Here is a 15,949-nt window from a genome sequence, read left to right on the forward strand (position 1 = left end):
AATTGGTTTTATGAGAATACTTCTAATAATTTTTGGTTAAGTGTTTGAAGGTTTTTGTAAGGTTCTTTTCTTTTCTTTGGTAATGGTGATGAAAGCGATAAAGTGCGGAAAAGTAAAGAACGCAACGATATATACTGGTTCCCCTCACAATCCGAGAGTACTCCAGTCCCCTTTCAAACACGAAAGAGATTTCACTATAGTTAGAATTATTGTACAAGCCTATGCCTACTATCTAACCTATAGGGTGATCAAAGGTTCTTAACACCTTTAAGATCAATCAACACTAATGTGAATGAAGAACAATCCTCTTCAAACACACCACTTACTTCCAACAATCCTGGATAGTAAGGAGATAATTTTCTTTGAATTTTTACAAGAGATTTAGATGAAGTTTGTATAGCACTATCAATCTTGGATTGATCTTCTTCTTCAAATGAACAATTCTCAAAATGAATATAAGTGTTCACAATGTATGCATGAAACTTTGAATGGATTTCTCAATGAAAATGTGTATAGAAAGTTTCACTTGAAAATAAGATTTGATGAACACTTGGAAATATTGAAAGATGAAGAATATATGGTTTATGAATTGTTAATGAAGAAGGTGAATAATGATTCTGAAATATGTAGTATTTATAATGTGTCAAACACCTCTTTGAATGGTTATTTTTTCATGAAACAATGCAATGATCAAGTGGTAAGAAAATGGATTCGTTTGAATAAGATCATGCAATGAAAAAACACACTGGTTCAGTAGGAACCGGTTCCTACCTGGGACAACCCGGTTCCGGCTGAACGTTACAGCAGAAATTTCAAATTTTGAACTGAGGAACCGGTTCCCACCTAGGGACAACCCGGTTCCCCATAGTAAAATACAGAGAACTGAAAACTTAGAATGCTGGGAACCGGTTCCCCCATAGGGACAACCCGGTTCCTAAAACCTTTATTTTGAATTTTAACTTTGAAAAAGGTTTTAAATGAACTTTTGAAGGATGACACTTTGTAGTATGTTTATGATATGCATGGAAATATATTTGTGAACAATTATATGTCAAAGTGAGTATTGTTTATACCTTTGACATTTTAGCTTGATTCTTGAATCTTCACAATTTCTTCAAGACTTTGTAATGATGTATTTTTGCTTGATACTTGAAATTCTTTTTGCACATCCTTTATAAAAGCTTGATGTCCATATTGTCTTCATCAAAACACACTATACTTGAGAAGCTTGCATTTACATTCTCCCCCTTTTTGATGATGACAACCAAGTCTTGAAAATGTTTTGAAAAAGTTGTTTTGTGCTTTTGAAATTATGTTGAACAATGCAAGGCTCCCCCTATGTTAGAGACTCCCCCTAAATCCATGATTCCTTGATTTATGGTGATGAGTTTCATTTGATAATTTTAACAATGGCCTGCATTTTTCTTTGAAACAAAACAACAACAAAAACACATGCATATTCTTCTCCCCCTTTGTTATTATCAAAAAGGATGGGGAAAAAGAGAAAAAATATATGAAATATAACACAATGTGAAATACCACAAAGATAACACAAAATGAAATACTACAAACATAACATGATTTAAACGATACGAAACGTAGTTTTTTTACGATTACAACACAAACACAAATAGTCCTAAACATCACGAAACATAAATGGAACAATGTCTAGAAAACATAAATAAAAACTAATAGTAGAAAGAAAACATAACATAGAAATTAAAGCACATAATTTAGTCACTTTCATCCATTTGTTCTTCATCATCATCCTCTTGTTCATCTTCTTCTTCACTTCCTTCCTCTTCTAAAGATGATATTATCTTCTTTTGAGATGAGATAGTTTTATAGAGAATTTTACACTCATTTAACAATTCATTTATTGCATCTTGTGCACCATTATTAAAAAGAGAATCATCGTAACTAACCTCGCCTTCTTCATCATCGGAGTGGTGTGATGCCATCAATGCTAGATTTGCACTTTCGTCACTATCGGAGTCCGATGAAGAACTTACTTCATTATCTTCCCATGCTATGTAGGCCCTTTTCTTTTTGAATTCCTTCTTGCCTTTGAATCCATTCTTCTTAGAAAGTTTTGGACACTCCGGCTTTATGTGTCCTTGTTTCCCACATTCATAGCATGTTACTTCTTGTGATGAAGTGGATGCTTCTTTATCCTTATGCTTTGAGAATTTCTTTCTTTTGACAAAGTTAGCATTATCAATATTATTTTTATTACCAAAAAATTTGCCTAACCTTTTTACAAGAAGCAAGAAGTTTTCATCTTCATCCGATGCATCTTTCATTTTGCTTTCTTTTGAATCTACTTTTAATGCAATGCCTTTGGATTTCTTCTCTAAGTTCTCATGCTTTTCCAATCTTCCAAGTTCTGTCTCATATTCTTGAAGTTTTCCAAATAGTGTTGCGGAAGTAAGTTTTGATAAATTCTTCTTTTCGGATATCGCCGTCACTTTTGGTTGCCACTCCCTTGTCAAAGATCTGAGCACTTTAAGATTAAGTTCTTCGGTAGTAAGAGTCTTACCAAGTGCCTTCAAGTGATTTGTCAAATGTACGAATCGTTTTTGCAAATCGAGAATAGTTTCTCCAGGCTTCATTCTAAACAGTTCGTACTCTTGGCTTAAAGTATTCAATCTTGATCTTTTAACTTCAGCGGTACCTTCATGAGTTTCTACAAGAGTATCCCAAATTTCCTTTGATGTTGTACATGTTGATACTCGGAAGAATTCATCCATACTAAGAGCACCATGAAGAAGACTGATCGCCTTTTTGTCAGCAAGAACCCTTTTTCTATCATTATCATCCCATGACGCTTTAGGTTTCTCCGATCCAACACCATTAACGACCGTTGTAGGAACATGAGGACCTTGTAGGACAGCCTCCCAAACTTCTTCTCCTTGTGCTTCTAGATGAGCCTTCATTTGGATTTTCCAAAAGTCAAAATATTCACCACAAAACAATGGAGGCTTGTTGTTAGAACCACCATCTTTGAAAACCGGTCTTTGATTTGCGGAAGCCATTCTGGATCTTTAGGAACAAGTTACCTATAACTTGCTCTGATGCCAAATGTAAGTATAAGAGTGCGCCTAAGAGGGGGGGTGAATTAGGTTTTCAAAAATTTAATTGGTTTTATGAGAATACTTCTAATAATGTTTGGTTAAGTGTTTGAAGGTTTTTGTAAGGTTCTTTTCTTTTCTTTGGTAATGGTGATGAAAGCGATAAAGTGCGGAAAAGTAAAGAACGCAACGATATATACTGGTTCCCCTCACAATCCGAGAGTACTCCAGTCCCCTTTCAAACACGAAAGAGATTTCACTATAGTTAGAATTATTGTACAAGCCTATGCCTACTATCTAACCTATAGGGTGATCAAAGGTTCTTAACACCTTTAAGATCAATCAACACTAATGTGAATGAAGAACAATCCTCTTCAAACACACCACTTACTTCCAACAATCCTGGATAGTAAGGAGATAATTTTCTTTGAATTTTTACAAGAGATTTAGATGAAGTTTGTATAGCACTATCAATCTTGGATTGATCTTCTTCTTCAAATGAACAATTCTCAAAATGAATATAAGTGTTCACAATGTATGCATGAAACTTTGAATGGATTTCTCAATGAAAATGTGTATAGAAAGTTTCACTTGAAAATAAGATTTGATGAACACTTGGAAATATTGAAAGATGAAGAATATATGGTTTATGAATTGTTAATGAAGAAGGTGAATAATGATTCTGAAATATGTAGTATTTATAATGTGTCAAACACCTCTTTGAATGGTTATTTTTTCATGAAACAATGCAATGATCAAGTGGTAAGAAAATGGATTCGTTTGAATAAGATCATGCAATGAAAAAACACACTGGTTCAGTAGGAACCGGTTCCTACCTGGGACAACCCGGTTCCTGCTGAACGTTACAGCAGAAATTTCAAATTTTGAACTGAGGAACCGGTTCCCACCTAGGGACAACCCGGTTCCCCATAGTAAAATACAGAGAACTGAAAACTTAGAATGCTGGGAACCGGTTCCCCCATAGGGACAACCCGGTTCCTAAAACCTTTATTTTGAATTTTAACTTTGAAAAAGGTTTTAAATGAACTTTTGAAGGATGACACTTTGTAGTATGTTTATGATATGCATGGAAATATATTTGTGAACAATTATATGTCAAAGTGAGTATTGTTTATACCTTTGACATTTTAGCTTGATTCTTGAATCTTCACAATTTCTTCAAGACTTTGAAATGATGTATTTTTGCTTGATACTTGAAATTCTTTTTGCACATCCTTTATAAAAGCTTGATGTCCATATTGTCTTCATCAAAACACACTATACTTGAGAAGCTTGCATTTACAACCCAGAATTGTCAGCCCCCTCTAAAGCACCCTCGAACATGATACATGCATACGACGCAATGATACTTTAGGAAGAAACCTATTTGAGCTGTAGTATTGGGTCGCGACCATAACTATGCATGCATCAAGAATAGTCCTCCCACTACGTTCCTAAAAGTTAAGATGGGTTAAAGGTGACTAAAGGTCCCTGAGCTCCGACGCACCCAAAGATACATGCATAAACCTCTCTCATGCAAAAGAGGTACACAATAACCTGTGGAGGCCTAACTCAAGCGCGAACTTCATTTTGACCAATCCCAAGCATGCACAAGGGAGGTCTCCATGACTATGCCGCTCCTATCTTAAGTGTTCTTGAATCCGGGAGTAGGATTCGTCCTTCATTTTTCCCAAAACGTCCCTGAAAAATAAAGCAAGCAAAGCAAACAATAGAAAACATTTAAGTGAATCCTAAACTTTTAAGGTAACCCCTCTTTTATAAGAAAATTCTCCCCAGCAGAGTCGCCAGTTCTGTAATACAGTGAACTGACTTTAAAGAAATGTCGCGGTAAGCAAGAGTCGCCACCGACTTTTATTTTATCCAAATTAATAGAAAGGCTAAAAGAACAGGAAAAACCTTTTAAATGAAAACCGAGTTCGGGGGTAATTTATACAAAGGGAAGGTGTAAGGCACCCTTTGCACCCATGGTTATCCATGGGCTCTTAATTGCTTTGCTCTTTCAGAAAACAAAAGTTTAGAAATGTAGAAGAAAAAAATAAGGACTTTAGCTCGAAAATGAGCGTACCCTTATGAGTTTTTAGAAAAAAAGGTAGAAAAAGAATTTTAAACAAGAGCAAAGCAATTAGGGGCAAATTACCTGGTTAGATGAAAAATGTTCTTTTAGCCTTTCAGGGCTATCCATACCATAGGAGGGTAGGGAAGTCCTTTTATTTGGAGGTTGAAGGGTCGTCGAAATTATCGTTCGCCATAAGACTGTCCCCGCCATAGAGGGGCAGGTAGTCAAAGGGAAGGAACAAAATAGCCATTTACTTTTAGGCAACCGGAGGATACCTCAGCACTTCGTAGGCAACTTCGAGGGACGAGATCATATTTAGTGAATCGAAGGCAGCATCATTGGGACTTATGATCTTAGAATGAACCGAGGGCAACATTGCTGAGGTATCCTCGTATTCGAGGGACTTGGTTATTCTGCAATGAAAAACACAAGGCAACAAGGCAACAGGAAACAGGCAACAAGCAACAAGAGGGGTACCATAAAAAGTGTGTGGGTGCAACAATCACGTGATTAATTCAGAAAATTTATCTTGTAATTAGGTGGTTCTAGATTCAATTCGAGGTTGCCACTCCCTAGGATTACTAACCACGCAGTAATATAATGCAGTTTTAAGTGTCTTCAAGGCCAAACAATACAACCTCGAAGCAGATACAGAATAAACCATGGGGATGGGGGAGGAAAAACAATAAATTTAAACCCCAATAGGGTTTGGCATGAGTAATAATTTAAAGCAAGAAACTTAAATAAAAAAAAGAGGAATTTTAGGGTTACCGAACATTCGAGCTTTGACCGGTTGGTTAACCCTGAAAATTGGAAAAAGAAAAATAAACACAAAGAGGTGAGTGTATGGCCAGTTCATTGACAGTTAAGAATAAAACCATAATTTTTAAATCAGAAAGGCAAAAATAAATAATTAAATTAAAAGGCAAAAGTAAATGTTTAAATTAAGGCAAAAACAAATAAATAAGAATAGAATCAGGGACTTAGCTTTGATCTGATATGGTTCGTAGTCGGAGAAAACCCTGGTACTAACCCGAAAAAAAATTGCACAAAGAAAAAAGAAAATTTTTCAGTGTAGGCATGATCTTCGTAAACCCTGATTAATAAAATAATAAACTAATTGAAATAATACCAAAGTTACGGAGAAAAATCGAGAGTTCGAATCAAAATATCAACTAAATAATTATTGGATGTAATCCTAATTATTTAGTTGATAAAAAGGTTTATTTGAAAATAATATTGAATTTTAAATAATAGTAAAACAATTATGAATAAAATTGTGAAAATTCGAACTTTCGATAAAATAAATAATTGTAATTTGTTATAATAAAATAATTTATTAAGATAAAATAGAAAAACTATAAATAATAATTATGATGGAAACAAAAAGAAAATAAGAAAATAGAATGTAATTAAAATAAAAAAGAATTAGAAAAAAAACTCAGCTTTTGATTCCATGTGGTTGGCTTGTGAAGTCTATGATACGCCTGCATCCCCAGAGGCGTTGGATTGGCATATGGGGTGATCTGAGGATGGATGATTGAGGATGTACCGTGGTCATAATGATGCTGCGCGTACACAATCTGCAAGGAAGGCTTACCATAGAAAAATAAACAAAATAACTTATGCGAGGCAGGAATCGAACCCACCTCCTCGCACTTATGAAACTTTTAAGCGCTCCTCCACTTGGCCATTATTGATACGTTGTTAAAGATATCAATACTGATTTTAATATAATAAACAAAATTGTTAATAAATTAAAAAAAAATTCGCGCCCAGTCAGAGGATGATCTTCCTCACGCGTTTTTTCTGCAAAAATGGTAGAGACTTCTACCTACAGTTTTCCACCGTAGTTATATGTGCTTGCCCAAAAAACCTGCAAATTTTCATCGATAAACACTAACAAATGATCCAGATTGAATCTAAATCATCCCACGAACCCCTTGGATCCACTAATTTGACCTGAATTCGTCCTTAATCAAAATCCCTCTATGTGAGGAACGTGAACCCTAATCATGGCACATAGCCATGTCTGCGTCAAAACTTAAATTAAGCAATCCAGAAACACTATACAGGTTCTCACGGTTATGAATCTATATTCAAAACATGTTTATGAGCAAGGAATGAATGGAATCGATTTTGAAAAAAATTTATGTACAAACCGTGAATCCAGAAGTTGTTTCTACGTGCTTGGAATGAGGGGTATGACTCGATCACGTCCAGAAAGCTTCGTGGAACCGACTATAGGGGTTTGTTTGGCCTGAAACACTCTCAAACTTCTTCTGCGCCCTTCTCTTGATTCACGGTTTTTGACACTTTGCAGTGGGATTCTTTGCAGCTGAATCCTTCTTTTTCTTCCTCTTGTTTAATTGATGAATGCTTTTGATTGTTTTTGATGATGTTTGCTGGTAGTTTATAGGGGTATGGTTTTGGTATTGTGTGTGAGAATTGTAAAAACTGCAGATGAATAGGGTACCGGTAAAGCTACTGTGTATGAAATTGTAGAGAAAATAGGGGTTATTGTGTACATGTATAGGGTACGTTCCAGACCAAAAAAAATAATTAGGAATTGGTCCCTTTTTATATTGATTTTTTAGGTTAAATATAAAAGGCAATAATCAAATAATTAAACCATATATAATCAAAAATTAAAATAAAATTTGATTTGATTTTAATTCTTAATATATTGGATCAATTATATTGATTCATTCCTAAATAAAACTATCCTAAAAAATGCAATGTTTTTAAAATGATGAAAGCAAATCTTTTATATTTTTATGATAACTTTTTTTTTTTTGATATTTTTTAAAAAATTGAAAAATTAATATTTTAAAAAAGTGCTTAAATAGTATATACAAAAATTGAAAATTAAAATGATAAAAAAAAGTAATTTTTGTGATTTTTGAATAAAGGAAAATAAAGTTAAAACTAAAATTAAAAAATAAAATAAAAAAATGAGAAATGTTAGAAGGGAGATTCAAGCTCGAGACCTCTTGCTCTTGTACCTTTACACTCAAACCCTTACCAACTGGTCTATGTCACTTATTCGAAATAAAATGACATTTGGCAATATATGAGGGCAAATTTTGGGGTATGACAGATAGCAAATGGGTGAGTCCGATGCATGTAGTTCCGAAGAAGGGTGGATTGACGGTTGTGAGAAATGAAAATAATGAATTGTTCCCTTCGAGAACGGTGACCGGGTGGCGTATGTGTATTGATTATCGGAGGTTGAACCAAGCTACAAGAAAAGATCATTTTCCATTACCATTTATGGATCAAATGTTAGAGAGGTTAGCCGGAAGAAATTTCTATTGTTTCCTGGATGGTTATTCAGGATACAATCAAATAACAGTGAATCCGGCGGACCATGAGAAAACTGCTTTTACATGTCCCTTTGGCATTTTTGCTCACCGAAGAATGCCATTTGGACTATGTAATGCTCCTGCAACATTCCAAAGGTGCATGCAAGCTATTTTCTCAGATCTGATCGAGAAGAGCATCGAGGTATTCATGGATGATTTTTCTGTGTATGGGTCGTCTTTTGACTTGTGCTTGAAGAATCTTGATGTGGTGATGGAGCGGTGTATTGAAACAAATTTAGTTCTAAACTGGGAGAAAATTACTTTCATGGTGACGGATGGGATAGTTCTTGGCCACAAGGTGTCTTCAAAAGGACTTGAGGTCGATCCAGCAAAAATCAAAGTTATCGAGAAGCATCCCCCTCCGGTGAATGTGAAAGGCATAAGGAGCTTTCTGGGACATGATGGTTTCTATAGAAGATTCATCAAGGATTTCTCCAAGGTCGCAAAGCCGTTGAGTAATTTGCTCAAGAAAGGTACAGAATTTATTTTTAATGAATCATGTTTAAAAGCTTTCCTAGAACTCAAAGAAAAATTGACCACCACACCCATAATTGTCGCTCCTAATTGGTCGCTTGAATTTGAACTCATGTGCGATGCGAGCGATTATGCGGTTGGTGCGGTCTTAGGCCAAAGAAAGAACAAAAATTTCCATGCTATACATTATGCGAGCAAAGTTTTAAATGAGGCACACGTTAACTATGCCACTACTGAAAAAAGTTGCTCGCAATTGTATTTGCATTGGAAAAGTTTCGTTCTTACCTTATTGGTTCGAAAGTAGTGTGTTATACTGATCATGCCGCAATCAAATATCTTCTCACCAAGCCTGATTCAAAACATAGGCTTATAAGGTGGATTCTTTTGCTTCAAGAATTTGATCTTGAAGTGAGAGATAAAAAAGGGACAGAAAATTTGATTGCGGATCATTTATCCCGGTTAGTGAATACTGAGGTAACAAAACATGAAAAAGAAGTGAGGGATGAATTCCCGTATGAAAAACTGTACATGGTACAAGAAGTTAGACCCTGGTTCGCGGATATGGCTAACCACAAAGCATCCGGGTGGATACCCGAGGATTTAACTTGGAATCAAAGAAAAAAGTTTTTGAATGATGCCAATTTTTATGTCTGGGATGATCCTCACTTGTTTAAGTTAAGTAGTGAAAATCTTTTGAGAAGATGTGTCACTGATGAGGAAACAAAAAGCATTTTGTGGCATTGTCACAATTCGCCGTATGGTGTTCATTATAATGGTTTGCGTACGGCCACAAAAGTCCTGCAATCGGGATTTTGGTGGCCTACTTTGTTCAAAGATGCTTACCACCATGTTGCATCTTGCGACAGTTGTCAAAGAACGGGTGGAATTGGGAAAAGAGAGGAAATGCCCCTCCAAAGTGTTTTGGAGGTAGAAGTATTTGATTGTTGGGGCATTGACTTTGTTGGACCATTCCCTTCCTCTATGTCAAATGAATACATCTTGGTAGATGTGGATTACGTGTCGAAGTGGGTGGAAGCGATTGCTTCACCCAAAGCGGATGGTAAGAGCGTGATAAAATTTTTGAAGAGAAATATATTTTCACGGTTTGGCACGCCAAAAGTGTTGATTAGTGATGGTGGATCTCATTTCTGGAATGCTCCGCTTGAGAAAGTGTTGGAACAATATGGAGTGAAGCACAAGGTAGCTACTCCATATCATCCACAAACTAATGGGCAAGTTGAGAGGACCAATAGAGAGATAAAGAGAATTCTTGAAAAAACCGTGTCTAGCTCTAGGAAAGATTGGTCATTGAAACTGGATGAAACCTTATGGGCGTAGCGGACTGCTTTCAAAGCACCGATCGGTCTTACACCATTTCAAATGGTGTATGGTAAAAGTTGCCATCTTCCCGTTGAACTAGAACATAAGGCGTATTGGGCCTTGAAGCTTTTAAATTTTGACCACAAGTTGTGTGGTGAGAGAAGAAAAATCCAACTACATGAGTTGGAAGAGATGAGATTGCATGCCTACAAGTCTAATCAATCTACAAAGAAAAGACCAAATTCTATCATGATAGTAAGATTAGAATGAAGGACTTTAAGGTAGGACAATTGATGTTACTTTTCAATTCCCAGTTAAGACTTTTTCCGGGAAAGTTGAAATCGAAATGGTCAGGACCGTTTTTGGTCAAAGATGTTAGAAGCCAAGGGGCTATTGTGATAGAGGACTAGAAAACTAAGCAAGAGTGGGTTGTTAACGGTCAGAGGTTAAAGGTTTATCGAGGGAGGGATTTTAATCGTGAAACGTGTGTTTTATCGTTTGGTGATCCTTGATTGCCTTTAACCGTCGAGCTGACCGACGTTAAACAAAGCGCTCTTGGGAGGCACCCCAAGTTGTATATAATCACTTGTGTATGTGTTATTTTTGCGTTTGGTGTTATCGTCGAGCCAGAACTGATCTACCGGTATTTTCGGATGTGCTGGTATAATGTCATTTTTCTGTTGTTTCTGGTGTAGCGCGCGTCGCACTCAAAAGCGCGTGTCGCGCACTGTGTGACTTCATTACCCCTTCCTTGCAGAGATGAGGGCGCGTCGCGCCGAGATAGCGCGCGTAAGTTCATAATCAACAAAGGTAAGTTCTATGCCACTCTCCTTCCATTAATATAGTTTTAGAAGTTAGGGTTTTTAGATTTAGGAATTTCTTGGAATTTTTGAAAAATTAGGGTAGAAACCATGTTATTTCTGTAAATAGTGCTTGCTGGGACCCTTAGAAGGGAGGAGTAGCATGTTCTCCTCTTCTGTTTTGCATAAAAATGAAAAAAAATTTCTGGGTTTCGTAGAGCGCGCGTCGCGCCCTGTGTGCTGATTTGAAATTTTTGTATTTTGTCCAAAGTGATGTAGTAGGGCATGTTTTGTAGTTTGATGATGGATGTGGACTGATGTAAGCTTCTAGTGTGAGGTTTTGCTCGATAGTGCTAACTTGTTTCTATTTGTGTGTGTGTTTCGTTTGTTTTAATTGTGCAGATATGGCACCTCTCTTGAAAAGAAAGAAAGCTGGTTCTGGTGAGGGGTCTTCCTCACAGGCTGCTAGATTTGATCGGTCAAAATTTCAAGGACCGGATCAGGAGGCTAGGTACCATGATCTTGAAAGTCGTGTCGTGTGGAGCGAGCGCACGGTAGTTCCTGTTGACCACGGCCACTTCCAAAGGGCGTGGAACTCTTTGTCTGATACTTGTTGGGACAAATTGTTCACTCCAGGCCAATTCTATCAGGTGGAGATTGTTAGAGAATTCTATGCAAACGCCTTGCCTCCGAGAAATTGGGTAGGCACTGAACCATACCCGTTTAAAACATGGGTAAGAGGTAAGGTCATTGATTTTAGCAAAGATGCAATATTCGATTATCTTGACAATCCTCTAGCTTTGGTGGAAGAATGTGAATACCATCCCAAGTTGAATAGAGGCAATTGGTATGTGGAGAGTATTAAGGAGAAGATTTGTCGACCTGGTTTTACTTATACTCTGACTAAGGCTGGGCTACCGAAGACGTTTACTCGTAGTTAGTTGACGGAAGATGCTTAATTGGTGACCTCGGTGGTCCTTTACAACATAAGGCCACGAAGTCACACTTCTTCCATCACCATTGATATTGCAGGCCTGGTTCAGTGTATCTTGAACGACGATAATGTGGATGTGTCGAGGATTGTGGCAAATGAGCTGAAGAGAGTCGCTTTGAATGGGACTCGTCATGGCGATGGGGTAAAATGTATATTGATTTTTCATGGACTTATTATGGGTTTGTGCAGGAAGGCTGGAGTCCGGTTTCCACCTGGTGGAATGATTCCCATGGATGGAGTTATCGATGATATTTTTGCTAACAGGTACTGTCTTCCTGGTGGCCGTCCTCATGGTATTGCTGCTAATGCATCTGACCTTCCTGATGCTGCTCGAGCTGTTCCGGTTGCTGCTGCACCGCCTGTTGGTTCTCAGTATGGTGATGCAAGTGATTGGAACTATCAGATGCACATGGCGCATCAGAGAGCCTTTATGTTTTTGCAGGATTCCATCCGGCAGTTATCTCTTCAGCAGCCTGTAGGTTCCAGGGATGATCTTTCTGCTTATGCTTCATGGCCTGAGGGCAGGCCAGATCCTGAGGAGGGGATGGAGCAGGATGATGAGGAGACTTCTGAGGAGGAGTAGATTTTATGTTGTTTTTATGGTTTTGTTTTTTTTAGTTTTTATGTTAGCATGTTAGAACAATTTTCTTTGTTTTGTTTTTAAATTTTATTCCATCCTTTTGGATGAGGGATTTTGAAAGGCTAAGTTTACGCCTTTGGATAGTTAACACCGTTTGGTGTGGTTTTATATATATATATATATATATATATATATATATATATATATATATATATATATATATATATATATATATATATATATATATATATATATATATATATATATATAAGTTCGGTTTATTTTATTATCGCATTGATTTTTAAGTCGTTTTATTTTTAGTTTAGTATTTATGTTTAAGAAATAATGGTTTGTGAAAGTTGTCCTGATGACTAATAAGCTGGAACACGAATTTTTGTTGTCACGATGAATGTGGGTGATGCAAAGCAATTTGAGTGGTGATGATATAAGTTGAAAACTGTACGTGCAAGGTACATCCTTTATCGTTTTCTTTTTCAAGTACCTTTGATTCTGATGCTTTTAATTGTACAAATTAGTTGTCATTATTTTCTGTTGGTAAAATTAGTTCAATTGTGAATCACTTTAGCCCAGATTTAGTTGTGAGGAGACTTTCCACTGTATATATATAAATTGTGCTGGATACCAGCAATGTGCGTTTTAACTCGTTTTCCTTATGATTAATCTTGCATTTTTATTAAATTATGTTAAGCATGAAAGTGATCAAGGAGTTTTATTCCGCACTATGAGAATAACTTCCTATCCAAATGTAACCTACCCGGTGAGTGTGTGAGTATTTGCTAACCACTTTGAGTCATTTGCCAAGATTCTTATCGGTTAAGCTTGTGTTGTATATTGATCTCTTTACCGATTTTTGATAGAATCTTGATGATTTTCTTTTTACCTTGAACTGTTGCCATGAAAGATGGTTAGGATTGATTCCTTTTTGCCTTAGAATAGGGAGCATTCTTAATTATGTGATGGTAATATACAAGTTAGGGAGAATAACATAAAGGTGTACATTGGTGGGGATAAGAAAAAAAAGATGTTGCTCAAGGGGTATTTATATATATAAGAAAAATTGTGACCCTTGAGCAAGTAAGAGAAAGGAAAAGATTGATAGAATATTGTGGTAAGCTTGGTTGGTGTGGTTGTGAGGATTGAATTGTAACTGAATGCTCTCTTAGGTTTTGACACTTTCGTTTCAATGGTCGTGAGATATGACACTTCCTTGTTAACCAAGCCAAGCTACAACCCTAAAGTCCTTTGTGATTCATGCTTTTACGCTTTTTATATATCTTTTGCTTAGATGAGTTCATAATCAATTCAGGATGTTTGCGTCATTGTTTGGTGAGTGTTAGGATCCTCCATTTTTGTTCTCTCAAAAGAGAAATGTGTAGGTGTGATTCATTCTTGAACTTCTTTTGCGTGTGGAATTTCTGACATAGAATTTGTATATAGGATTAGCATCTTTATCATGGTACTTTGATTGAAATTGGTAAGGATTGATCTTTGTGTACTTTTGGAATTTGAACCATTCAATTGTTCTTGTTTTTGCTTGATTGGTTCATTGTTGATATTTTGTGTTCCCGGTAATTTATCATTGTTTTGTTTGAGGACAAACAAGAGTTTAAGTTGGGGAGAGTTGTTAGGTGCCAAATTGTGTTAATATCTAGTTTAATTTGTGGCACCTTTCGACCGTTTTTATCGAGTATTCGTATAATTCCTTGTAGATTTAGATAATTATTTGTAGTTTATAATTTTAAGCTTTTATTTTATGTTAATATGTGTTTTAGTTATGATTTTGTAGGTCTTAGCAGATTTTGGGAAGTTTTGAGCTTGTTTTGGCCATGATTGAAGACTGGTGGGCAGAGCATAGCGCGCGTCGCGCGGTAATAGGGCGCGTCGCTCCCTGGGCCAGATATTTTGTTGAAGCTTCCAGCAGAGAGAAGCGCGCGTGGCGCGCTTGGGCGGTTTGATCTTCAAGTGTAATGGCGCGATGCGCGCTATAGAGGGCGCGACGCGCCCTGGACAGAAAACAGATTTACTATATAAGGAGCAAATCAGATATTTTACTTGATCTTGATCTTCTTGAGAGCTAAAAGAACCCTTGTCTACTGTAGCAACTGAAGAATTGGAGTTTTGAAGCCTTGATCGTCGATTAATCGCCGTTGATGCTTGTCATTCTTCATTCCTTCCTTATTGAACGAGCTACCATTTCTATGGATAGCTAAATCTCTTTTGTATCAAGATAAGATATAATCCTCCTTGACTTTTTTATGTTTTTCTTGTGAATATTATGTATGAACAAGTGATGATCAATATAGATGGTTTAGTTTGTTTATTAAAGCTTTTCTATGGTATAAATGTTTGAGACATCAATGTTTTTATCTTGATCTAACTTTATCATCTATCAAACTATAAGTTGCAGACATGGATTTAATGTTTGATGTTTACGTTGTATCGGTTTTAAAACGTTATTTGTATTGTTTAAACGGTGGAGAAATCGGCGGTTAAACAATACGGTAAATCTAGCTATATCGTTGCGGACACGGACGGTATAGACGTCGATACGTAATTACATTGATCGTTAACGAGTTCATATATATATATATATATATATATATATATTTATAGGTTGACATACAAAGTTAGGTCGGTGAAATCGAATCTTGATACATTTTCTTAAAACTTAGAACTTTCATTAATTTACTCTTTGCTACTAAATTGTTGAATGATCTTTTGCAAACCCAAAACCAAAGTAACCTTAACTCAAGACAAAATAAGCTATAGAACGGCGGTGATATCACAATAATCCCTGTGGATACGATATAAACGAAAAGTACTCCAATATACTCTTTCAACACTTTCTCAAGATGTTGCAACCGTACACCATACTCAACCTCATTACTAGCCCATACAACATCTTTCCACAATGTGTCTATCGTCTCTTGCATGTCTTGCATCACATATTCCTTGCATTTCATCCCAACATTTTTGTTAATGTGAAAACGACATAGCAAGTTATGCGTCGTAGGAAACACAACTTCAACTGCTTTCATCAAAGCAAGATCTCTATCCGTCAAAATCACTTGTGGACCCACATCTTTCTTCACAAACAATTGCTTCAGCTTTTCCAAGACCCAACAATAACTCTTTGTCTGCTCACACTCCATATAAGAAAATGCAACCACAAATGTCAACTCGGTAGATGTCTTACCAACTATTTCAAACAAAGGTTGTCTATATTTGTTGGTCTTATATGTGGCAT

General features: G+C 36.4%; 1 protein-coding gene across 2 annotated transcripts; it reads right to left on the reverse strand.

Moving 5' to 3' along the window:
* Nucleotides 1-224: 224 nt before the first annotated feature.
* Nucleotides 225-7,683, reverse strand: LOC131644151 (uncharacterized). Of its 2 annotated transcripts, none has more exons than XM_058914570.1 (2): nt 7,311-7,683; nt 225-6,731 (listed from the first exon to the last, which is right to left on the reverse strand). In XM_058914570.1, exon 2 carries the CDS (start codon nt 3,033-3,035, stop codon nt 1,734-1,736), a length of 1,302 nt encoding a protein of 433 aa, XP_058770553.1. In that variant the 5' UTR covers nt 3,036-6,731; nt 7,311-7,683; the 3' UTR covers nt 225-1,733. The 2 variants fall into 2 exon arrangements, with proteins under 2 accessions (XP_058770553.1, XP_058770552.1); XM_058914569.1 differs by having other exon boundaries at nt 225-4,772; nt 5,424-7,683.
* Nucleotides 7,684-15,949: the final 8,266 nt, after the last annotated feature.

Source organism: Vicia villosa, linkage group LG1, assembly GCF_029867415.1.
Source record: "Vicia villosa cultivar HV-30 ecotype Madison, WI linkage group LG1, Vvil1.0, whole genome shotgun sequence".
NCBI lineage: Eukaryota > Viridiplantae > Streptophyta > Magnoliopsida > Fabales > Fabaceae > Vicia > Vicia villosa.

What these genes read in the sequence shown, in the direction of transcription:
- LOC131644151 (XM_058914570.1), bottom strand. Translation starts at nt 3,035, where the DNA reads ATGGCTTCCGCAAATCAAAGACCGGTTTTCAAAGATGGTGGTTCTAAC.